Below are 27,443 nucleotides of genomic sequence, written 5' to 3' on the forward strand. Positions count from 1 at the left end.
ACACACACTCTCTCTCTCTCTCTCTCTCTCTCTCTCTCTCTCTCTCTCTCTCTCTACAGATGTAATATGGCCATCACTTCCAACTAGATGTAAGTACCAATGCAAATGTAAACATAAAACAGCCATGATTTATTTATAGATAATCTTACCATTGTTATCTTTGCAGGTCACGTGATAATGGCAATAAGCCGAGACAGGCCTGTTGTGTAAGATATTAAAAATAATATTACCTTATTGTAGCTAGTTTTGGAGCATTCATTCTCATTATCTGTGCATTAACACTTTAAACTCAAGTGCAGTTGAGATCCACAGTCATCATGCCACTTGTCTTTTGTTCCATTCACACCCCTGATCCAGTTTGAGACGATCACTGACATCTAAAACTGTGAAAAATCCGACATACCATTCGCCCTCTTTTCCTTCTCATATATAGTTTTCCAGCATTTTCCTTAAACACTCAAGTCAATTTGTTATCAGCTTTGATATGTTACCGCCATCTCTTCACAACTTTCTAATGTGTTTGGCAACCAATCTTATATTGCTATTATCTGTAACACACATAGCTTTTAGTTAAAAACATTTAAATATATCACACTGCAGGTCCAGCAAACCTGAAGGATTTGTAGCTACATCATTTCATCTTCACTTTTTTTTCCCCCATCAATCCATCAAATTTATTTCAGCTCTCTCTCTCTCTCTCTCTCTCTCTCTCTCTCTCTCTCTCTCTCTCTCTCTCTCTCTCTCTCTCTCTCTACACACACACACACACACACACACACACACACACACACACACAAAGAGAGAGAGAGAGAGAGAGAGAGAGAGAGAGAGAGAGAGAGAGAGAGAGAGAGAGAGAGAGAGAGAGGGGGGGGGGGGGGGGGGGGAGGAGAATATTGTATCCACGACACCATTCATACAGCACCATTCTTTGAATTTTAATTAAAATAGCTAATTCATGTATATTGTTTTCAAATGAAATTATCACAAAAATTTCTTAGTGAAATAATTGTAAAACACGCAAAAATGAATGAACTTATAAACTTCCAGCACATGCTCAAAAATATTTCAGAAATATTACATTATAGTGAACTTAACAGGCAATTGAATACTTCATTTATGGATATTGTACTATACATTTTTTATCACAGAACATCCATTGACATAACAAAACAACATTTATATGGAAAAAAAGATAAAAACCAGTAAAACAGAACACTCATGTACACATGGATAAACAAATCCAAAATCATTTAAAAAGTAGAACAGAGAGAGAGAGAACTTTAAGAAACTAATGAATACCAAAAGGATTTTTTTACAGAAACCATACAGACAACAGATAAATAATCAAGTGGAAGAGGCCAGCACAGTCAGTTAGGATATAAGATTCTAGCTGCTGTTGCTGCTGCTGCTGTCGTCGTCGATGTTACTGCCGCAGCTGGGTAGTTTGGGCTGTTGGGATCGTACATTGGCGGAATGCTGTAGTTGTTTCCTGTTGCAGCCTGTAAAAAATTTCACACAAATACAAATAATTACAAAAATCTCTGATTACCAAGTACAAAATAATTACAGACTGTGGAACACCTGTTTAATGGTGTTGGTAAATACAGCACATTTTCTGCTTAGATTGCCATCTTCCTGAAAAAGCCATATTCAGTTTTGTGCCTACAATACATATAGTATAATCAAACAAGGAAAGGAAGAAAGTTTTGCCAAACATTTTGTACAATAAAAATATTTTTCAGGGTTTAGCTTACACACAAGATACGTTATACATAACGAGACTGTAAACTCAACAAATTATTTGTGTATCAGCTTCATGTATCACCTTCAAAGTGCCAGAGTGTCTCTTTCTGAAGGGGAGGAAGACAATGCATGTTCAGATGGTTATCAAAGTGTCACTATACCAGCCATATAAGGAGGGTCAGGGTATTAAGGAACACTTAGCTATCTAACTTTATTCGACATGGCACCAACTGGACTGTGCTAAAGGTGAAATAAAAAATGGTAATAATTGTAAGCCATGTTATAAAAAAGTCAGGAAAGGTATTCGCAGCAAATGTTTAAATGGTGATTTTGCGAAAATTGTTGCAAAATAAACATAAAATTGGTAACAGTGGACTACTTGCGGTCATGTAATACCTACGTAATGGAAATGCGTGAAAAAAGTATCTAAACATTATCAGAGACAATGATTCAATAATTCGAGTGTTGCAAAGTGATACTGAAGTGTTACAAATAAAATATGCTGCTTTAGAACACAGATGCAAAATTCTGAGGAACAGCAACAGCTTGAAAGTGGATGGAAATATGTGTTTCCAAACACTTTTCTCACATATACACAAAAAATGTAATGCGTCTAAAAAATAAAACAGGAATGGACAAATTAGAAAAAAATGTGTAAGAATAGTAGAGACAGAACAGTGTTCTACACAAATTCAAAATTTAACCAATAAATAAATTTTATGTTTAAGAATGTAGAAGACCACAATGTTGTGTTAAACTCTATGTCTAAAAATACGAAATCTGCATAGAACAGTTCTCCCACCACAAAACATACATGCCCCATGAACTTAAAGTCAAAATATTTGGAGACAGTCATGCACGCAATGTTCCAAACTTTGTATCAAACTCTCCTACAGAAATTGTGAGTGTCTCAGCTGCATGTTAGGCCTGGAGTGAAGTTTGGATACATGTTCAACAATGTTGAGAAGGAATGTGACAATTCCACTAAAAGAGATTGTGTTGATCTCAGTGGGATCAAACAATGTTTACTGCAACAAGACCAGTTAATTTAAAAAAAAAAAAAAAGGTCATTATCTTGCAGCTACTGCAGACTACAAATGTGTTTGTGACAAAACTACCTATGAGATTTGATCTAGTTGACTGGTCTTGTGTGAATAATGAAAATCGATGAATGAATCAAAAACTAAAACACTTCTGCTTGAAGTTCAAAACTTAAGCCTTTTTGTCATCAACAATTATGAAAAATTTAGTTTCACAATGCATGGATGACAACTGAATCGATCTGGTAAGAAGAGACTTGCATCAGATATAAATGAAACTGTTGATAAAAATGATGTCAGAAAAACAGCTGCAAAAACAAAGAAGTCCTCTCCCTATGTGCTGACAGGTAGGGAAACTAGCGAAGGGGGCCAATTCTATCCAGATTTGGCCCAACACAAATAACCCAGAAGTATTCAATACACAAGTGGAAGTTCCTTTACCTTGTAATCACATCAGTTTTAATGATGCTTTGGTTGGCTGGTTGGTTGGTTTGGGGTATAAAGGGATCAAACTACAGGGTCATCAGTCCCTTTTTCTACAGGCAAACAAGATTAAAGGTAAAACAATTCCAAAAAGGAGCTGGGAGAGTAAGAGGGTGTGAAACTAATGGGAAACCACACTGAAAGAGAAAACAAAAGAAGCGAACCAAAATGGGAAAATATAAACTAAAAGGAAAAGCAGAGGAATGTATTAAAACCATATAACAGATGGTCTGGGATCGCCGATCACAAGAATAAAAAAAGGATAAGCCAGCCACTCTGAAAAACACTGAAATGTCCAGCCTAAAAGACAAGACACACACAGGGAGTGACAAAGAGGTAAAATGGAGGGAGGGTGGAGGCCTGGAAGAGAAGTCCAGACGTCCACCCTTAGATCGTATGATAAAAAACCCCCCCTCACGAATAAAACATAAAACTAAATCAGCCATTGAGGCATTGTCACCCACCACCATAGGTAGGGTGTTGGGAACGTTAAAAGCCTGCCGAGGCCCTGCAAGTGGCTCGCATGGATGACCACCACACATTTGTTGTCAAAATAGTCAAATGTGTGTGAAACCTTATGGAACTTAACTGCTAAGGTTATCAGTCCCTAAGCTTACACACTATTTAACCTAAATTATCCTAAGGACAAACACATGCACACCCGTGCCCGAGGGAGGACTCTAACCTCCGCCGGGACCAGCCGCACAGTCTTTGACTGTAGCGCCCCAGACCGCTCGGCTAATCTTGCGCGGCACACATTTGTTGTCTCCTTGATAACACAGAGTTTATTTGGTGTACTGAGGGTGCGCCATTCCGTATCCCAGATCGTGAAAACTTTACAGCGGAAGACCGACTGGAAATCAGTCTCCGGCAGACCAATCTCCAGAGCTGGTTTACTAGTAGCCTGTTTGGCCAGGCTGTCAGCAACTTCATTTCCTGGGATCCCGACATGTCCTGGGGTCCAAATGAAGATCACTGAACAGCTACTGTTACCGAGGGCATAAAGAATTCCTGGATCGTCATTACCAAAGGATGTCGAGAGAAGCACTGGTCGTGAGCTTGTAGGCTCCTTAAGGAGTCACTAGAGATGACAAAGGACTCACTGGTGCAGGAGCGGATATGCTAAAGAGCACGATAGATGGCTATCAACTCTGCAGTGAAAACACTGCAGCCATCCAGCAAGGAGTGCTGTTCAGTACGTCGAATGTGAGTAAGCATAGTCAACAAGATCGTCGACCATTGATCCATCAGTGTAGACTATTTCTGAGCCCTGGAACTTGCTGAGAAGAGAGAAAAATTGCTGGCAGAACTGAAGCTTTTGGGCCTTGCGATAGGTCAAGGCAAAGCTGTGGCCAAGGCATGGACTGTAGAGGTGTACATAAGTGGACCCGCAGTAAAGGTGGTAGAGGGAAAGCATTGAGTTCAGTAAGAAGTGACCGGACACGGATGGCAAGGGGATTCTCAGTTCTGGGGTGGGGGTGGGGGGGGGGGGATGCTTTACCTGATAATTTATGCAGTAGTAATCTCATTATGAATTTGAACATTGTAGATCTGTCTGAAGGAACGATCAGCAAACTTTATGATATGCAGATTCTGTTAGAAAATGTGAAACAGCATAAATGAATTCAAAACCCTATTAGGACCAAAATTATTTAATAGTACAACATTTATTTTCATTTCAGTTTTCATTATAATATTATTTAATAACTTTATATGATTATTCCCATACATTTTACAAGAACTAGTTACCTAACATTAACATTTGGAATTGCATTACAAATATACACTGTGATCAAAAAAACTTGCACAAATACTTCAATAGGTTGAAACTAGTATAGGAAGGAGTCAGATATATGGACACACATGTATTCAACAACCTACCCAATTATACTAAATGTCAAGTGAATAATGTGGGAGAGTTTAAAACTGAATCAAAGAATTTTCTGTTGTGCAACTTGTTCTACTCCACTGATGATTGTAGTCATAGACACTCCTAATATCACTGTTTTAAGTTAATTATAAAATGACATTAACACTATAATGTAATATTCTTTCATTTCACTATACTGCACTTCAATAAAATGTGAACTTGAGACTACAAAGCTATTGACACAAAAAGTACATTCTATAACACCATTGACTGTCTCGTCTCCAAGATGAAAAATGTTTTAATAACTGCAAAAATTTAATTTTGCTGAGATAAAATGTTCAGCTACACTTTTTGGCATCTGACCTATCTTCACCTGACTGCCCCTAACAGGACTTTGTCTAACAGGCCTTTGTGGCAAAAGTTCTTTGATTGTTTCTGACATTGTACATCTTTATTAAAAACATAATTCTGCATTATATTAGCCAGAGCTACAAATACATTAGGTTCAGTATCACTGTCTTAATGTAAAATACTCACTACAGATGATGATTCTTGGGTGACATCACCCTCTCCATCTACACTTGATGCAGAAGTGAGAAAGTCCGTCGGTGCATTTTCATCAGCTGTAAATAGAAAGTGTGTTGCTTAACAAGTGATAAATTCTCGATATGTATAGATCAGAAAATAAATAAATAAGTAAGTAAGTGACAAAGATAATGCAAATGATTTTGTAAAACAACTGCTAAACCTCCTTACCTGGAGCTGGGATGAAGTAAGTAGTGGATGCTTGTGTTGAGCTGACTGAAGGGAATAAGTCTGATTTTATTGTTTGATTGGGAGTTTTGCTACTGCCTAGAACATCCACATAGTTTGCACGCAGACCTAACAGAAACAAATCAATCCCTTGAAAATCACTTTACAAGAAAATAATTAATAAACTATTTATATACATCATATACCAAGATTACGTATGAAGATACACAAGTGCAGGTGAAATAACGATCTTCAAAGAGGCAGGCAAACACATTCAGATGAAAACAATAGTAATCCGTATGGACCTAGAAATATAAATGAAGCAACTAAATTGGCTAATGAGAGTAAAGGAGATAAAGAAGTCTTTAGGACAATAAATTACAATAGAAAAATTTCTTGAAGAGCTTCTGTAAAGTTTGGAAGGTAGGAGACGAGGTACTGGCAGAAGTAAAGCTGTGGGGAAGGGGCGTGAGTCGTGCTTGGGTAGCTCAGTTGGTAGAGCACTTGCCCGCGAAAGGCAAAGGTCCCGAGTTCGAGTCTCAGTTCGGCACACAGTTTTAATCTGCCAGGAAGTTTTGAAAACTTCCTTGTTAGTACAATGATTTTTGAGTTACTAAATTGGAGATTCTTAGGTGAGGAAGGTATATGTCGATATGACATGGGTATCCAAATGAAGTAGAAGTCAATCAGAAGGTCTCAAGAAGAAATAAGTAACAGGCAACAATATACGAATGAAACTTAATGTTTAAAAAATAAAACAAGGGAGAAGAAAATAAAAGAAAAAATATAAACAAAACCCCAATTATTGTCTACAGAGGAAAACTGTTCTCTTCATCAAACAACAGGTGTAAGTAGATGAACACTACCTTTGTTACTACCTTTGTTTACCATATTTAGAACAATCTATAATGCTTTTCAGTAAAACACAATGGAAAATTTAACAATAATTATAGGAGAGAATCTGTGTAACTGTTCTTGTGAAAAACAGTAAGCTATGCACCACAGCCTTTCTCACATTTTCAAGGGTAGTTTGATGTTCATATGGCATTGTAATGAAATGTGGTCAGCAGATGGAAAAAAACAAGTACGTACTTCTCCCTCTGTTCATCTTGTATTTGTTTTGTGGTTCTTGAACATTAGTTAAGGGGGTAGGTGTTCTGTTCATTTCCATCTTTGGAGGAGGAGGAACATCAGAACCAGCATCATCATCATCGACATCTAAATTAGTCCATCTATTTTTTTCTGGGTTCCAAACAATCTGCAACATCAGGAAAAAACCAGTTATCCAACAAATCACTTAACTAATCATTCATAATATTTTGTTTCTACAGGACTGTAGCTTTTAGAATGATTTATGGCAGTGGTGAAAGTGGTAGTGTTAATAATGGCAGTAGCAAATTTGGTCATTCACACCAGTCATAATTTAATGTAACAAATATAGACTGTTTCTGTCAATACTTAAATATATTATGGACCATTGGCCAAGGGATTAAAAATTCATGTTCAGCTCATTCAGTTGATTACTTTTCAAAGATTCTTCCCACTTCTAAGTAACATGTGACATTACACATTAAAGAAATGTTACTATGTACTCACTGAAAATATACACCAGCAGTATGTCCAAATGATAACAACTGTAATATTTTCTCAAATGCAGTATTTTGGTTTTTGACATCAGTGCACTCAAACTACACAAAAAAGAAATCTTACGAACTAAATCATTCAGTGAAATGATTTTCTTCTGAATTTCCAGTGGAATTCTTTCATTACAGGGAAGAATCTGCACTTCCTCAATGATCAAAATTGGACAATTATGTAAATATGTCAAAAGCGTTTATGTGGAAATACAGCCCATGTTAACCAAAAATTTAAAAGGGGAAGGATTGGACAGGATATGGGAGGGGGGTGGGGTGGGGGTGGGAGGGGGGAGAGGGAGAGAGGGGTAGGGATGTGGTGGAATGGATAGTGAAGAGGGTCAGGAAAGGAGGGGAGTATGAATCGCGCAGATGTTCTAAGGAACGTGAACAACTCAACAATACTTCATGCAATACCAGCTATTTTGCATGATTCAAAGTAAAATATGTTCCTCAAGAAAATTAATACTTATTTTGCTTTTAAGAATAGCTTACTGATGGATTCTTGTCATCTGGAAGCTTCATTTGATTCTTCGGCCGAAGGCTCAGTTTGTTCCATAAACCTCCAAACCATGAACTGCTTGCTACTGGTTTTGTTGGTTCCACCTTCAGCTTGGCCTTGGCAGAAGGAGATGATGCAGGACTTCCAGGTTCAGTTTTCTACACATATTGGAATAAATGGCCAAGCCGACAGTTACTCTCAAAATGTTACAACAGTTTACAGTAAATGTATAAAACTGAGAGCAATAATTTATTGCTCATGGAAGTCTTACAATCAATAAGTCCATATGCTGGTCACAGAATGTAATTATACACCATTTTAGACAAAAATAGTGTTAACTTAGTACTTTTTAACATTTAATGTGAAATCAAAATTATACCAATGACAAAAAATATTTGACATAAATTACAACATGTAAAGCACTGACAAAATATCAGAAATTAATGTAAGTGTGAAAGTTACAACACATCATATTATAACAAAATGTCAAGACAATCAACACTCTTTGTTGTTTCTGAAAGGAACATCAGTTTCAAAAGTTTGCTGTGGGCTTGAAATCATAGGAAAGCCCTTTCCTAATGGCATATCAATAGGAAATGTTCCTCCAAATACTATTGGTTTAGTCCCACTGCGACCATATACTTTGCTTTCGTCACTACTGCCGAACAAACTCTGTTTAATATTTAAAAAAAGGTTTCCACTTTTCATTTTGCTCCAGGAGTCCACAGTATCACAGATGATATCTGCCTTTCTCCAAACACCATTGCATTGACAGCCACTTAACACTGCACACTTATCAGAGGACATATATTTGCAATGAGAAATGTGTAAATGATTATCTCCCTGTTCCTGCATAGGTTTCTTTGAAGGAATGACTGATGATGGGTAAAGGCCTGAAGTCAGCCTGCTCATCAGATGCTTATCTTTTGATGATTTTACTCGCATCCTGCAACAATCTTGAAGAAATGAATCACTTGAAAGCTTGATGTGCTGATTTGGTTTCCTGCATTCAATTTTTTCCCCATTTGAAATGTCATGATGGAAGAGGGAGCAGCTTTTCAATGAAACAGAACTTTTATCTTTATAGAGTGGATTTTCTACTTCTTGGTCCAAGTCAGATTTTAGTTCAATTAGTCTATCTGTATCAATATTTGAATTAATGACAGTTACATGATGCTGTTGTTTATTACTGTAAGCAGGGCACAGTGTACTTACAGACTCAGATGCCACTGATTGCTAAGTAATCCATATGAGGCACAACAGAAGCAGAGAACACACATTATCAGTACTAAGTAGTATCTCAATACGTCATACAGTTATATGTCTTTAATTTAAAGTTAAAAGAGGGATCAATACAAACAACACTGTCAAGAATTTGGGGACTTGCACAAACAAGTGAGCATAAAAGGCATTGTTATTCCTGTATAAAATTATAAAGTTACGACTATGAAGGTACACACAAGTCTTTTTTTTCCGTATTCAACAGTATATATCAAAATGTCCAGTTAAGTATATGGAAGTTCCAGAATATATTTATATGGAAGTTCATTTTCTACACAGGACTAATATTTTCATGAAACAGAGCATGTCTGCAAAGAGCTAACTGTGACTAAAAGAACGTTCAAAGCATTATATTATAATTATACTTCAGGAGGAATTATTTTAGTAGTGTGCAGTTAATTTCCTTCTATAGTTTTGTTTTGAATTTTTGAAATGAGGAAGATTTTTGCATTAGTTTGATCATTACAAACCACAGAAAGTCTGCTGAACAATAAAATCAATAAAAATACTTCATGGTTTCACTCTCACTACTACACAGTAGACTGCGGGTGGGAGTTAAACATTATAACATATGTTACTATGTGACTTAATAATAATCAGAGATAAAAGTTAAATGAAGATGCAGACTTATTTTTGCAGGAAATACCTTAATCTAGCACCCATTACACTAAAGATTTCAGAGGAGACTAGTGGGAGAAAAATTTCACTTTAATTGCAAGAACTAATACCAACTTCACATAAGACAAATTTAAGTAATTACTCTTGGCCAATATTAATGAATAATATTTCATACAAACTAATCATTATCTTACTTTACAATTTGTTACAATAACAGCCAGCCCTTCCAAGTTAATAAGAGGATCCTTTGACATCATTAAACATCTAATGAAAGAGTGCTCTTACCCCCCTTACACCCCTTTGATTTTACACAAAAGAGTATTGATTAAGTTCATATGTAGCCCACACATTATCATTACTTACAAAATACTTCTAATTACACAATCAATACATGACACATCAGACATGAGTGAACATTAAATTCTGACTGTAACACATTAACAGGCAGTACCCACCCAGAAAGAGGCCCCATGTGCTAACAATAAAATTTTAACCCATTCCTTTGGGTATCTGTTTCAATTGCTCGATAAATCTCCAAATGATCTCAAAAAGAGCCCTTGCTCTGATAAATACCCAAGCTGCTTCACATCTGGAAACAATAAGGATGGTCTCACTCACAATTAGTTTCAAAGCAACAAACATGGAAACCCAGTTGCAACAACTCTTTGAAAAGGGACAGTACAGAAGAGAGGAAGATTGAGAAAGGATTAATATGTTCCTGGTGTAAATATAGTAAAAAGCAATGCAATAGCTTGCGGAAATTATGGGTGGCTGCAAATTGATTACAAATTACTGGAAAATTTGATAAGGTTGTAATGAAACCAACACTAAAATACATAGTCTTACTACTATCTCTGAGGGGTAAATTTGAGGGTCTGGTACTGAAATTTGATTGCATAACCAATTAACAAAAAAAGGTGTAAATTTTTCTTGTAGAACCAATTATCACTGGTATGATCATGAATACACAACAAATGATAATGTTGTGGTTTAGAGAGCAAGTTTGATTTCAAGCTCCGCTTGTAGTGTCAATCTGAATTCTGTGACAAATGATTTCTGTAAAATAGAAAATGAATGTGCTGGAACATCAAATGTAGCTGAAGAGACAATGTAAATTGTGTGCTGATATTTTCTATCTAGTACAGACAAATCAATGGATACAGCGAGCTAGAAATAGACTGAATTTGATCCAAATTAAATGAAAAAAAAACTTAAATTGCAGCATAATTATGCTAGGATGAATTAATGGCTCTGAGGGCTTTTCATGAAAAATAGAAACGAGTGATCCAATGATATTTTTTCTGAGACTTAGTGAAGAATCAAGAAACAATGCAGCAATTACATCAAATGTTACAGCCCATTTTGAGATGTGTGTGTGTCATTTTTCTTTGTCAATAAAACTATCAGCTAAATTAACAGGCCAAGACATGTTGGGAAATTGCATAATGCAACACTTCATTGCTTGATAGAATGTACTGGCCACTATCTGTTGATGACCTTTGCTTTGATTGCGCACTATGTATGGACTTTCAATATTTGCCAGATATCTCCTGTACATGTGACATTGAGCTTACATGTTACTGTCTTTACTGTGCAGTTTTATGGTGTCAATGTAAAAATCCAAATAAATTGTGCTTATAACTACAGATTTCTACAATGGTGATGTGTCTCTTCAAACACTCAGTGCATTGATATATTGGAGAACATGGATGTGGGCTGTAGGAAACAGTGGCTCCAACAACAGCGATATATAATTACTTCTTGATTGGACATTGCTGAAACAACAGCAACAGCAGTTGGCCTTACAATGGCAACATATAATGACAGTGTCTATCAGGGGCTAGATGGCTCTGACAGTTCCACTCTTCCCTTAATTTCTGGACAGTGTTGATGACTGGGAAATGTACTTACAATACCTCTGCCATCACTTCAATGCCTTCAAGGTAACCAATTCAAATTGGTAGCAGTCATTTTTTCTTTTGTGGTCTTTGCATAGTGTGTTGGGTTTGCTCTGCAAGTTGTCCCCAATGAAACATCCTGATAGTTTCCTTTTGCTGAATTTCGTAATCTGCTGTAAGATCATTATGGGAGTCAATCCTGTCTGGTATTAGGTAGACTGAAATTTTACCGACATTATAAAGAAACCTACAAAGGGTGGGTACTGACCTTTAGGGTCCTAGTTGCTGGTGTGCTTTTTTGTGCTTAGAAGAATCATGTCACTGATCGTATATTGCTTCATTGATTCAGGATTTGCTTCTCCAACATTTACCCGAAAACAAGTTGGCTCTCAGATTTTAAGGCATGCGGATCTGTTCTTAGACAACGTCTTTAAAACTGCTCACACTTGCAAATTCACACAGGAAACTGAAAGCCAGTGGGAGGTTCAGTTCACTGTGTCCACCGTCACCACCAATGCAACAGTAAACACTTCCCGAAACTGTGTCAGCCACTCCTGTAAACACGTTATGCCATGCCCGCACAATAGCCTTGAGGCACACAAAAACAGGCTCGCAACACTTCCAGTGTCTCCGTATGATGTCTCCCTCATAACTCTATCAGAATCTTTTTTGGGTTCACTGTCTAAACATAACTTCAATCCACACAGTCTACCTTCTTGTCCTCAGTGTTTCAACCGATGCTCCCACTCCCTCTGCCCATGTTGATCAGCTACTTATTTTTCTTACAGCATTAGTCAACACATTGGTTGTCTGACACTGGAACCATAGGTATGATGCGGAGTCTGGTTCTCCCACCTCTTCCCTTGCGGGATCTCATCATAGCTCTCTTACTGAAGCAGTGTACTCCATTGAAATGCTGGCTCATCCTGCTATGGGTCAAACTGGTAATCATGTAATGAGTGAATGGTTTGGAAGTCCCTCTTCAGGTGGATACTGGTGCAGCCTCTTCTCTTATGAGTAGTACTACCTATGTTGCATTTGGTTCTCCTCTGCTACAGCCTTATCATCAGAGAGTAACTGCCTATGGTAACCATAACGTACACATGAAAGGTGTTTTAGCTATGGAAGTCTCTCATTAAAACGTTTCAAGGAAACTTTCCTTTTTGGTTGTTAATTCCGGTAATATGGAAAATATCTTTGGATTAGATGCAAACAGTTTGTTTTTTTCTTTTCAGAGAAAGTGTGTTTGTTTTCCACGGAAATTCCATTTTGCGACACTAATGACTTAACCTTCTCATATTCAGATCTGTTTACCTCTGGTTTAGGACGGGCTGTGGATGCAGCTGTAAAAATTCATTTAAAACATTCCCTGCGGCTCGGCCCAACATGTGTCCCGACGCAATTCTTTCCACCCAATGGGTGTGAATTTCAGCTAATTCCTGAGACTGAGGAAGTGATTATTACGTCAAATTCTAAGCTGCAGAAGGCACAAAGGTATTATTTATTTACCACGAGATAAATAATTCAAATATGTTATTGCTTCCATTTGGCCCAATGGCGACCTGATAACACTTTTTTGTGCTACTTTTCAATTGTTCAGGTCACCCTGTGGCCCAATTGCTGTGCTGCATTCTTTTAGTACCAAATGCTACAGAAAACAGGTTACTTATTGCTGTACATTAAAATACACTCACCGTAATTTGTTAGTGTTTGCAAGCAAGAGAAACTGCTTTAAAATACACACACCGTCTTTTGTTAGTGCTAGCCATGAAGAATAGCTGCTTTAAGGTCTATAGTGAAGTATTGTTTACGTTTATGAGATGACTGTTTATCTCCTATAATAATTACAGTTGGCCACCAGTTGTAATGATGTTTCACTGCATGTTTAGCTAGAAAAGGATCCATCTACTTCTGGGCTGTCAGTAACAAGGAAACAAAGATGTAGTACACCATTAGATGAGCAGGGACTAGACTACTATCTGAACTACTACCTAAATAAAAGTGACCTCAGTGACTATGATGTCTCTCCTGAATCTAATGATGATCCAGCTTACAATTCCCAAGATTCATGATCCTCTTCAGATTTAAATGTAACTGATGATGACTCCTGCTCTGATGAGGTTCATGATACTGTATGTAACTCTGATAATGGTAATGAAAATGATATCCCAATTCAGGGGCCAACTGGACAAAATATAACATGAGTAATTTTTAATCGGGAGTCAGAAGTTCATACTTCCATCAGTTTTGACACCCCTTCTGATCTTTACAAAATGCTGGTAACACAAGACATATTCAATAATTTTGTATTGGAAACAAACATATGCAGCACAGAAACTGTCCAAAATGCCAGAAAAAGAAATTTTCGACTTTCCAATAGGGTTGATGCTTCTGAGGAACAAATAGGCAAGTTTATGGGCATAATGTTAATTATGGGGTTAAACGAGGTCCCAGAAATTTCACTTTATTGGTCAAAGAATCCACTGTATGAAAATAAAGTTATAAAAGCCACCATGCCTTGTGACTGATTTCTGGCATTACCATCTTGCTGGCATTTTGTTGATAATGACGCCCCTAGATGCGTAAGCGATAGGACTTACAATGTACAGTTGTTAGTTGAACGTCTGTAGAGTAACTTTCAAAATGCCCTAAGCCCTGGAAGAAATGTGGTAACCTGATGAATCCAGGATTCCTTGGAGAGGAAGACTGATTTTTGGGAAGTATATTCCCAAAATGTCTCACAAATATGGTGTAAAACTGTGCTAAATCTGTACAGAGGAGGGCCTCACTTTTGCCTCATGTACCTATCGAGAGAGAGACAATGAACTGCAAGGTGTGTGAGCCTCTTTTTGGACATGGTCGTATTCTTTATGCTGACAATTTCTATACAAGCATTTCTCTAGCGCATAAGTTGTTAGATAACAATATGCTTCTCTGTGGAACGATTTGTCCAAATGCAGCAGAACTTCCCAAGGACATTGTGGAGAAGAAGCTTAAAAAGAGGGTAATATGTGGAGCAGAGAACAATAATGGAGTTAAAATTTTTAATCGGGTGGATAAAAGGAGAGTTCTAATGATTTCAATGATTCCTGGAGCTACTGATGTTTTAGAGAACACCAAGAAAAAGAACAGAAAAGGAGATGTTATAATCAAACCAAAGGCTATACTGGAGTGCAACAAGATAAAAAAAGGCATTAATCTCAATGACTAGATGTCTTCATATTATTCACCATTGAGAAAGGGGGTGAAATGGTGGAGAAAAGTTGCAATGGAACTTCTCCTATGGACCTTTACAGCAAATCCTTGGATTCTGCATTATAAAAAGAGCACTTCGAGGAGAAGAATGTCAGTTTGAATTTTCTAAGAGTCCAATGCCTAGCACTTATGTGGTTATGCTGCCTCTGCCACTCCTCCGTCAAGAAAGAAAGCTCATACTTTGGGAAAAATTGAGGGACCAGCAAGAAAATTTCAGCGATGCTGCACATTGTGCTACAAAAGGATTTTCACTCAGGAAGGGAAAACAGCAGCAGACAACAAAACCAAGAAAATTACAACCTTCTGCAATGACTGCCCAGGACAACCTAAAATGTGCATCAGTTATTTCAATGAAAACCACAGCTATCTTTTTAAGACTGCAGTGTTTAAACAGTGCAAATTTTTTGTATTGTTTGTATAAGCTGTTTATGTGTTTTGCAAATAAATTAGGAATGGCCTTCAAAAATGAAGAATGACTTTTTATGACTGCAATTGTTAAAGAGTGCAAAGTTTATGTGAAAACAATATTTTTGTATTGTTTCATGTAAGATACGTATTTACTAAATAATGCAGTACGGTAAAAATGTCCAACAAAAAAACACTGTTTCGGGATCTAGCTGGCCACTATTGCAGCAGTTTATGCAACGATATGTCCCCTTTTGTTACGGACAGCCCAGTTAGCACCTATATGGTGAAGTGACGTCATCCAGAGGTATAACTACACTCATAGCGTTCAGCACGCTGGTGAGCCAAGTTGCATTTCAGCGAAGTCTTCGTCAGGTCACCAGTGAGCTGATAAGCAAAATCTTCCTTCACAGGAAACGTGTTAAAACCCAGGTCCTTACCTTGCTTTTTGCAAGCCTGCCTGATTCCGCACATCCTGCAGTACACTGTTAATCTGAAACTGGACATACTGGAGGCCCTCAAAGTGATTACTCCTGTGTCATAGAGCTAATGGGGCTTCACCCCTTGTAATTGTGAAAAAGCTGGATGGCTCTCTCAATCTATCTGGTGATTTCAAGATCGTTAACGTCCAGCTCATCATTGATACTGTTCCAAATCCCTGCCTAGAAGACCTGTCTTGCAAGTTACAAAATGGTGCCTGTTATACTAAGGTTGAGTTGTTGGAGGCATACTTACAGTTGCCAGTGCATCTGGAATCTCAAGATGTCACACCTCATGGAAGAGGAGTGTAGTAACAGACTGTGACAGTGACACGGGTCTGTCGCAGCTGTTGGAGATTGAGCCCTACCTCTAGAGCTTACCGCCTGTCGTGCTACAGTCTACAAGCTGTCTCCGCAAAAGGGTGCTCTGCTAAGAGGGGACAACCCTGGAGCTCACTTCACATCAACTGGTGGGACCCCATGATCACCAATTGGCTATAACTGTGTGCCTGCCATGCAGAAAACTCATTCTCTTGTGCACTCATTTGACAGATGTACTGGCTGCTATCTACTGTGAACCTTTGATTTGATTTCAGACTATGTATTGACTTTAATACTGGCAGGCTATCTTTTGTCTGTATGAATCAAACTTATATGTACCGTTATTACTGTGTGTTTCTATACTGTGTCATTGTAATAAGCCAAATAAATTGTGCTCATAATTGCAGACTTCTACAAAGAGGAGAAAGGGAAAAGGAATTTATTTTCCAGTGAGATGAATCCTCACACTGGAACTCAAATATCCAGACGTGCTTCATTCAAGACCTCCCAGAATGAACTGATTGTGCATCAGCCACAACAGAAAGTGCTACTGAGAAGCTTATACTACGTTTGTTTGGGAGAGTCCTGCAAGACTGGAACTACCACTTGGACTGCTGTCCTATAACACATGGTGGTGATAATTCACTCCAAGTGCATTGAAGGGTCATGGAAAAATGTCAAACTTCTCTCTTTGAGATAGCAGAAGACCAGTATTTGTAAGAATTCAGCCTAATGACATTGATGAATAATTTGTAAGCCTCCACATAAAATAAAACCGACACAAAATGTCCAGGCTATGAAATGAAAACCATGGTCCTTTTGTTTAAATGTTATGAAATATGTAACAGTACAGCAGTAAAATATATATTTCACTAACTATTGGGCCTTCAGAGGTGACTTCTTGCACTAATAGCTGCAGGAAAAAAAAAGAGTACAGTAGAACAAAAAAGTAGTGCAAGTAAGGATTACAACACTATTAATTCCAAGTGTATGAGGTAAAGGTTGAAATTTTAGGTCAGATACCAGAGGTTGCTTCAAAAAAATTACAACAATACATAACACACGATTAACTATGAAACTTTAAGACAATACAACTTATAGGTAATTAAAGCAGGGTATTGAGAAATAGCAATAGCATGCAGCAAATTCCCACTGACTCTCCAACAACCTATTGTGGAACAAACATGCCCCAATGATTGTGAAAGTGTTATACTGTCCCTATCCCAAGTCGTTTTTCAGTCTGGTGGCAGAGGTATGTACAGTTGATTGATAGGAGCCTTGCCACATGGTGACATAGTGACAGGGGCAGTTAGCAGCTTGAGTATGTAGTGAGCCATGTGGCTTTGTGTATGGTAAGTGGACCACTGTGCCTTGACATTGCTCAATGTTGTGGTATTCCATTTGCACCATGACATTAGCATGTGACCAGTCAACAGTCACTATGACTGAAGAACTCTGGCACAGAATTGAAGCAGCATGGAATGATGTAGTTGTATCTGTCATCCAATCTCTCAGTTCATCAACAAATTTAATAATGTATTCTTCCTACATTACAGGCAAATATGCAATTCAAAGATTAACTGCACCAATATAATTTAGTGACGTGCGATTATTTTTATTTTTGTGTCAGGCGAAATTTCTAAGAGCTTACTGAATAAACATTACTGACTGGAGATAAATATTGGCCTTACATCATAATCTGAACTCAGTTCAAAAACCGCTTTATCATGTAACACTGAACTTGGACCCAATGAACAAGGTACAGTGTCAATCTAAATGAGCATAAAACACATTTGGCAGCACCACTTAAATCAGCTACTGACATGATTATTGTGCTTTGACCACAGATCTTAATTGTAAATCACAGATAAATACTATTTATTATCGAAGATGTCATGTTGTACGTGTGAGAGAAAGTAAGTGGAGAAAGGTGTAATCCCCATCCAAAAAGATTTATTGCTAGAAATCGCATTTGGTCAGTATAAAGACACAACAGAAGGCAAAAAACTAATACAGCCAACAAAGGAAAGGAATGAAAGGCACAGAAAGTAGTAGTTGTTGACTTAAATTTACAGAACATAGAGACAAACTGTGACTACAAAAGTTTGAAAATGTGTTATAGCAATATTAAGAAAAGAACCAAGAAAGCATTTGTCTATCAGATATAATTTTAATATGCCCTTTACAATTATTACATTTCATCTTTATGCAATTATGTGCTGTGTAAACTGGAGCATAACAGTGTCAAAACTTTTCAAGGATGCAAGGCATAAAACTGGAGGCAGTAATTTCCGTCAAGCCCACTATTAGAGAAAGTAAACAGAAAGGAGTTTCAGCCCTGAAGCCACAATTTATTCCTACTTCCAACCCCTATAATGATTGTACAAATTTTCATCCTGAAGTTATATGCTGTGGTTTGTACACATTTTAATATGCTTGAATAATTTTTTTTTAAACAAATTTGCTGCATTTATATTATTAATTGTTATATTCTTGTCCTGTTCTTGTTCTGATACAGGTTTAAACAACACTTAAGGTGGCAGTTCATTCACAACATTAGTGCGTGAAGAGACTACTTTAACTTCATATTGAAATATTGTTCACTTCCTTGATGAGCATGAAAAAGAAAGACTAAAGAGACAATATTTACATTGAGCTGGTAAGAATGATAGTATAAGTTAACTGTGTCAGCAATACAATGCATATTTTGAACTAAAAACAGCCTCTAATTACAAGCAGATGTGCAATACATAAGCCATGATTCTGCTATAGAACTTTTAGTGTAAGAATGTCATCCTCTCCTCCATAAAAAGTAATAATAATAACAACAATAATAAAGCTCTCTCAATTAAATGGCAGTTTTACAAAAGAAGATTAGAGTGCCTCAATTGTGAACGTAAAAGTACAGTGCAGTTATTTGATTGTGACCCTGTTAGCTTAATTTTCTGGAATTTCTTCATAGGCTATTCTAACATCAATTTCAGGCTCCTCAACCAATGCCCTGATAGCTATACTGTATTGTGCATGTCATATGCTACAGCTATAACAACTGCTGCGTGATTTAGTTTTACTCCAAGTCCTAAAACAGCTTGGCATTTTGTGCATCAACAAACACTGCCAGAGGCAAAAGAAATGCCAAGTGGGGAAAGAAAAAGGATGGGAAGGAAAATGGAAACTGAGGTGCTCGTGACACATAATGGTAAGCCACATTAACCCTAGCACCACTAAGCTCGGATCTGTCACACGGATGTCTGGGGCGGAGGGGGGCAAAATTGCCCTCACGTTATTTTCACTTTTTAACATCTTTTTGTTTGTTTCTTTTGTTGATTATTTAATGAACTAGGAATTTATTTACCAGGTTGCAACACACTTTTCATAGTCATTAGGAACATTATAACATTTACAAATACAATAAATAAAGTAATGAATCTGAGAAATACAATAATATTTTTATCATGAAACTAACAGTTTCATATACATCAGACTTATATTAAGAAATTATAAAAGAATGTACAATAGCAAACCACAAATAAGAAAACAGAAAATCAAAATCAGAAATTACAACTGAGTTTTTCCTTCCTACTCACTTTCAGTTTCAGTTTCACAACCTTTGCATATGATTGTTTTTGCAGAATGAGTGGAACACACATACTTGGAACACCTGCAACAAACTATAGACACTTTGTCACCTTGTCTTTCTCCTTTTTAGAGTTTTTACTCTTCAAACAGGTGTGACATCTTCCTCTTGAATAAAATTCAACAGATTGAACAGTTGCAGTAATTCTGGGCAGCGCTTTCCCTAGAACACTTTCCATTGCAGAGATGATATGCTTTTGTAAAACCATGATAATTCTTTGTTCTCTCCTCCACAGCTGGCATAATGAGCTGTTGGCCTAATTCTAACAGATATAGCCTTCTTACATTATGCTGCTTCTTATTCCAGTTTGGGTTGTTTATCATGAAAATTGTTCCAGCACTAAGACAGGCAATATCTATCAAGGTGAAAAAGAGGGATAACGGCCACCTTTCGTCCCTCGTTTTACTGAATGATGTTACGACATTTGATCAATGTTGTCTATGCCCCCTTTGGTTTCATTCTAGTAGAGATTGATGTTTGCCTGCCCCCCCCCCCCCTTTTTTCTTTCTCTCTGTCCACTCATCCACCTTGTTATTATTGTGTTGTGTGGAAAGAAGTAAGAGATTTTTAGTAAGCTTCAGTTTGGAGATGTATGAAACCAAGGTGACTGGTGCATTGCCTGTTTTCGGATCTGTGAATAAGAACTTAGAAGAATATAGCTCTGGACCCTGCGTCTTCTTTAGCTGTTCTGGTATGTGTTTTCTGTTACTCTTCAATGTTTCCACAAAACTTAACTTGTCATCACTGTAAAGCTCCTCGGCTAAGTCTATGGATGTATAATAATAATATGTTGTTATATTTTTCCACTTCCTGCCAGCAGATTCACTAGGCTTCTAACAATTGCCTTTGCACTCCGTTCCTCAGCATGTCGTTCATCCTAGCCTACATAGACCTCCATTTTTAAAATGTACCATTTTGACAATTTTGTTGAAAACTTCACAAAGGGGGCAAAACTTATCCTGCTTTCATCTTTCAGTTCTTCTTTCTTTCATCATCAAATCTAATCAGGGACAGAAGTTCTCCACATTGTATACGACTCATTGTAGGTATGTAGATATTCTTTCCCAGTACTTTCCCCCATAAGTCCTCAAGAGACAGTCTAGTGTCATTATTTGTGCCCATGAGTATCAAAATATCAATGAAGGTGTACTTTTTGAAAGATTCTGGCACACTGGAGGTCAAGCCTTCACGAGCTGAACTTTCACGAAAATTCACTATACTTTGTACTAACCCGCGCATTCGCATTGGAGGCACAGTAATATATTCCCTACCGCTTTTTGCTGTAACAATGATGCTGGAAGCAGCTGCATCTGTGCAATGGCCAGCTTCAGACATCCGTCCACATCAAACCCACCAACAAGCAACAGTACCTCCATTATGACAGCTGCCAACAATTCCATATCAAACGGTCCCTTCCCTACAGCCTAGGTCTTGGTGGCAAACGAATCTGCTCCAGTCCTGAATCCCTGAACCATTACACCAACAACCTGAAAACAGCTTTCGCATCCCGCAACTACCCTCCCAACCTGGTACAGAAGCAAATAACCAGAGCCACTTCCTCATCCCCCCAAACCCAGAACCTCCCACAGAAGAACCCCAAAAGTGCCCCACTTGTGACATGATACTTTGTGAGACTGGATCAGACTCTGAATGTGGCTCTCCAGCAGGGATACAACTTCCTCAAATCCAGCACTGAAATGAGATCCATCCTTCACGAAACCCTCCCCACTCCACCAAGAGAGTCTTTCCGCCATTCACCTAACCTTCGTAACCTCTTGGTTCATCCCTATGAAATCCCCAAACCAACTTCCCTACCCTCTGGCTCCTACCCTTGTAACTGCCCCCAGTGTGAAACTTGTCCCATGCACCCTACCACCACCACCTACTCCCGTCCTGTAACCCGGACGGTGTACACGATCAAAGGAAGAGCCACGTGTGACAGCACCCACGTGATTTACCAACTGACCTGCCTACACTGTGAAGCTTTCTATGTGGGAATGACCAGCAACAAACTGTCCATTCGCATGAATGGACACAGGCAGACAGTGTTTGTTGATAATGAGGATCACCCTGTGGCTAAACATGCCTTGGTGCACGGCCAGCACATCTTGGCACAGTGTTACACTGTCCGGGATATCTGGATACTTCCCACTGACACCAACCTATCAGAACTCCGGATCTTCAATATATCCTTTCTTCCCGTTACCCACCAGGCCTCAACCTCCGCTAATTTCAAGTTGCCGCCGCTCTTACCTCACCTGTCATTCAATAACATCTTTGCCTCTGTACTTCCGCCTCGACTGACATCTCTACCCAAACTCTTTGCCTTTACATATGTCTGCTTGTGTCTGTACATGTGCAGATGGATGTGTGTGTATGTGCGAGTGTATACCTGTCCCCTTTTCCCCCCAAGGTAAGTCTTTCCGCTCCCGGGATTGGAATGACTCCATACCCTCTCCCTTAAAACCCATATCCTTTCGTCTTTCCCTCTCCTTCCCTCTTTCCTGATGAAGCAACCGTGAGTTGCAAAAGCTTGAAATGTGTGTGTGTGTTTGTTATTGTTTCTATCAACGTACCAACGCTTTCGTTTGGTAAGTTACAGAATCTTTGTTATATCACAAATAAAACAAATACTGTGGGCAGTTTTCGCTCTCCCCCCCACCCCCTAGTGGTGCTAGCGTTAAGTAAATTTTACACGAGACACGCGCGAAGGTTCAAAAAAATTCATAAATCAGATCATAGATATAAGAAGTATGTTTATTGTATTATAAGGTATGAATAATCTTGTCACATGAAATAGAACATTTTTAATTACTGTAAGTAGTGAAAACAATATCAAGTACAAGGAACAAATAATTTTGTGGCTTGTCATTGTATATCACCGAAGTTTCATAGCCAACATTTGGCTTTACTGGTTAGAATTCATGTTGCTCTCAGCATAATCTAAAATGATGTTGTTGTTGTCATCTTCAGTCCAGATACTGGTTTGATGCAGCTCTCCATGCTACTCTATCCTGTGCAAGTTTCTTCATCTTCAAGTACCTACAGCAACCTACATCTTTCTGAATCTACTTAGTGTATTCATTCATTCTAAAATACAGCTATCAATTAATTCAGATTCATCAATCTGCTCTATCGCTTCATACTGAGTTACAGATCAATGATGTCCATGAGGTACCTCAGGTATACAGGGAAGCAGGTCAAGGAGAACAGACAGTTTCTTATGCTGTACAGAAATAGGCCTATGATATTTCAGTGTTAAGGTCACAATCCACATTGTCAGTGTAGGCTGCCACACTTCTTGCCACTAATTTCACAGGAGACTTTGTGAACAGTATGTGTCAGGAAAACTCAATCAATTTGAATACTATAGCTTCTGAAAAGTTAATAGGATGCTTATCCATTACTATATTTCCTTTTTGTTATGTTAGGAGTTAAATCTTCCTCCTTACTAAAGACAAAAATGCAACAGTTACTAATAGCATGAACCTACAAAACTAAACTGAACAGTACAGCAATTTAAAAACTATATAATGGCAAGCCACAATAACCCCTTCAGTAAGCACCTAGTGGTGTCCATTAAAAGTATAACAACTGTTTACAGCCAATGGGCTTGAGATAAACATCTTAGAAATTGTCCCACAGTTATCGTTTCATTACATATTATCATTATTTAGAGTACTACATGTACTGCACTGTCATTATAAGTCACATAATCACATGCTATAATATGGCATGCCACAATCACATATTACTGACGCCTACCTCAGATGAAGCGATATCACATTGATTTGGCTGATCATACAATCTACAACACTGTCACTGCATTCTCAAAACAAACGGTTCCCTTATTGGTTGTATAATGGATTTTTTCACCTGAATAAGTCACACTGTTTCCTCTGCAAGACACCATCTTGCTGTGGCTACCATACTAAAGTACAAAAATGACGTGCTCTGTCTTGGTGCAATACATAATGACAGAGTGATATTGTTATTTGAGCCTAGAGAACATTTTTGTAAGAGGTGATCAGTCATTATTGGCTGCTGTTAAACTTCATGTACTTAACTTTTACTACAAACATTTCAAATTTCCCTTTCTTACTTCGTTGTTAAGTGTGTACAAATTGCCTTAAACTAATCAAAATAATTACTGAATACGACTTGGCCCACGAAATTTTGCCCATCAAATATGACCTTGATTGACAGGGAAATAATCCGACATCAATGTTTATACAACGCCACCAGTTTTGAAGTTCAGCTTGATCTGAAGCCATCTTCTGTGTTAATGTATGGTCAACTGCTATATACTATCAGTCCTATGCATATTAAGCTAAGCATGACATCCTACAGAACACAACACTGAGCTAACATGACATTAAAGTGTATGCTGAATGTAACTCATTAGTACCCCTGGTATGAAAATGACAAAATAGGAGGATAGAAATAACATGAAAATGTATTATTCTGCAAAAAAAAAAATTATTTATCTCAGTCCACAGTTAAGAAACAAAGAACTTGCTCTGAGAATGATTACAAAAATAAATAAAATAAACATCCCAGCACCAATACACGCAAGACCTCGGAATTCGTCGCTTGTTGACTGTTTATGGCATTACAATCCATTTTTCATTCCTCAGTTTTAGGTAATAACCTTTTGATCAAACTGCACAAAATAGCACATGTTCAAAGAACTACAAGTGGTACTCAGTATTTGTTAAGGATGATGAAATACTTTAAAACATATACCAACTGTTGTATTGCAACAGCAGAAGATTATTTTAAACATCAAGTACTCAAGCTAAAGATACTTGAAGTTTTCTCCTTCACTTGCAGTCAGTGTGTACTATTTAACACCTAAATGTGCACAGAGAAGTGTGTGAATAAATGAAATTCCATTTTTGCACTTAGCTTTTCGTACTCCCCTTTTCCTCAAGTGCAACAGAACTGGAGAAATCTGCATAGAAGTGCTCCATCACCATACTTTATTTCATCCCAAACAGAAATGGTTTTTTGGTATATGATCAGTAAGTTTCCTTCTCTTTGTTCAGGTTAATCAATAACATTTAAAGTTAGCAAAATCACAGCTCTTTCGTTTCCATATGCCCAGTTCATTGAACCACAAGCTGGTTAATGAAAGTGCCAAGAAGGTGTACTAGTACCTTTCAGGATCAGGAATATATGAGGGAGGATGGGGGGGGTAGAGGGGGAGGGGCAAGAGGGGGAGGGGCAAGAGGGGGAGGGGCAAGAGGGGGAGGGGCAAGAGGGGGAGGGGCAAGAGGGGGAGGGGCAAGAGGGGGAGGGGCAAGAGGGGGAGGGGCAAGAGGGGGAGGGGCAAGAGGGGGAGGGGCAAGAGGGGGAGGGGCAAGAGGGGGAGGGGCAAGAGGGGGAGGGGCAAGAGGGGGAGGGGCAAGAGGGGGAGGGGCAAGAGGGGGAGGGGCAAGAGGGGGAGGGGCAAGAGGGGGAGGGGCAAGAGGGGGAGGGGCAAGAGGGGGAGGGGCAAGAGGGGGAGGGGCAAGAGGGGGAGGGGCAAGAGGGGGAGGGGCAAGAGGGGGAGGGGCAAGAGGGGGAGGGGGAGAGGGTGGTGGGAGAAGGAGAGGAGGGGGTGGGAGACAGGGTGGTGAGGGGATACACATGTAGCACAGCCATATAAGAAACGATTTTGGGCTGTTGGAAGCATAGATATGGTAGGAGAACTAGCAGGGTTAAGTTAATAAAGTCAGGAATTTGTGAAAAGGTTAGGAAGATAACTGATTATTTTTCAGTTAAATCCAGACGAATGACAGAAGTGCAATGAGTTATAAACCAATCATGATGTAAAATTTGTGAACAACAAAATGACACCAAAAGTAAACAGGAGAATACTGCAACAAAAATACTGACAAGGGAATAATCAACAACTCATCATCACTTTTTGTATTTCCTTCCATCCAAAACAAAGGTATCTATTTTTCCTGTTTCCCTCCCAAAATTCTAATAACAAATGTTTCCATTAATATAAAATATGAAACACTTCCTAATGTTCTACAAATCATATTTACTTGGTCATGAACTGGCTTTCAGTTTCTTAGGCCTACGAAGCCGAAAGACTGCTCATGACCAAATAAATATAATTAGCAGAATATTAGAAAGAGTTTCCTATTTAGTACTATTAACACGTTCTGCCAAGCACTGGCAAAAAATTCAGTAAATATTCTACATAAAAAAAAAAAAAAAAGAGAAGTGATTCAATTGTGATTCAACAGCAAGTACAACACACTTGTTGTGTTATAACTCTTTAATACTAAGTATTTTAATGATAATCAGAAACAACAATACCGCCAATCTCAATCTTTTTTAATTATGTGGAGCAGCGTATAAATGTAGCACCTGTATCACAATGCAGTATTTTATTAAATATACGTCCTAGCAAATCTGCTAATTACAATGTGAGGAATCAAATTTAGAAGAAAGTACAAATGCACAAGATGGACTGTTCAGAATTTCACTTAGGTCACTGGCACTTTTTGCTGAGGTTGAATTGTACTAGATTTGTTTTAAGTGAAGCAGCAACAGCTGCTTCTAATATACATATACTGGACAGAAAAACAGTGACACATCTAAGTTTTGAATATTCAACCGGACAAATACACTGCATTATTACTTACATTTATTTCCAACACTTATATACCGAAAGTTGCTTTGATAAATGCAAATGCAACTTCAAATAAAAAAGGAGTAATAATTGGCACGACATATAGCATCAATCACACACATCTGTTATAGAATGAGAAATGATGGTACTATCATACTGTAACTATACTAAAGCTATCACCAATGCTTACTTTAACTGAAAGTATGAATAGCCTTTCAGTTTTGCAATTATGCTTCTCAAAGTAACAAGTCAACAACAAAAGAATAAAACAACTGAAAGTATGAATAGCCTTTCAGTTTTGCAATTATGCTTCTCAAAGTAACAAGTCAACAACAAAAGAATAAAACGAAGTCCAGTAGCCTATACTGTGACTGTCAAAATTAATAATGAACAAAGGTACTAATGTAATAAATTCATGTAATTAAATACACACATCCAAAAAGGTTTTGCATCACCTCGGCTCCAAGAGTTCGAGAATCTGTACAATAAATTGGAATAGAGATCAACATAAACATCATTTCTGCCCATTTTAATGCACATGAAAACCACACATTGCAGGTTGTACCACCATACAGCGAGACCTTGAGAGGTGGTGGTCCAGATTGCTGTACACACCGGTACCTCTAATACCCAGTAGCACCTTCTCTTGCATTGATGCATGCCTGTATTCGTCGTGGCATACTATCCACAAGTTCATCAAGGCACTGTTGGTCCAGATTGTCCCACTCCTCAACAGCGATTCAGCATAGATCCGTCAGAGTGATTGGTGGGTCACATTGTCTATAAACAGCCCTTTCCAATCTAACCCAGGCATGTTCGATAGGGTTCATGTCTGGTGAACATGCTGGCCACTCTAGTCGAGCGATGTTGTTATCCTGAAGGAAGTCATTCAC

At 38.1% G+C, this 27,443-nt stretch overlaps 1 protein-coding gene across 4 annotated transcripts in view; it reads right to left on the reverse strand.

The window, feature by feature from the left end:
• Positions 1-1,113: 1,113 nt before the first annotated feature.
• The window catches only part of LOC126471409 (protein transport protein Sec16A), a 241,503-nt gene continuing 215,173 nt past the window's right edge, over positions 1,114-27,443 (reverse strand). For 3 of the 4 annotated variants that reach the window (XM_050099541.1, XM_050099542.1, XM_050099539.1), the window contains 6 exons: positions 9,241-9,261; positions 8,019-8,183; positions 6,982-7,147; positions 5,893-6,018; positions 5,674-5,759; positions 1,114-1,499 (listed from right to left, as the gene is read on the reverse strand). In XM_050099541.1, the coding sequence (XP_049955498.1) occupies positions 1,368-1,499; positions 5,674-5,759; positions 5,893-6,018; positions 6,982-7,147; positions 8,019-8,183; positions 9,241-9,261 (696 nt within the window). In that variant the 3' untranslated portion in view covers positions 1,114-1,367. The remainder of the gene's footprint in view (positions 1,500-5,673; positions 5,760-5,892; positions 6,019-6,981; positions 7,148-8,018; positions 8,184-9,240; positions 9,262-27,443) is intronic. The other variant, XM_050099540.1, reaches the window with a different exon arrangement.

The sequence above is a fragment of the Schistocerca serialis genome, chromosome 3, assembly GCF_023864345.2.
Source record: "Schistocerca serialis cubense isolate TAMUIC-IGC-003099 chromosome 3, iqSchSeri2.2, whole genome shotgun sequence".
Lineage (NCBI taxonomy): Eukaryota > Metazoa > Arthropoda > Insecta > Orthoptera > Acrididae > Schistocerca > Schistocerca serialis.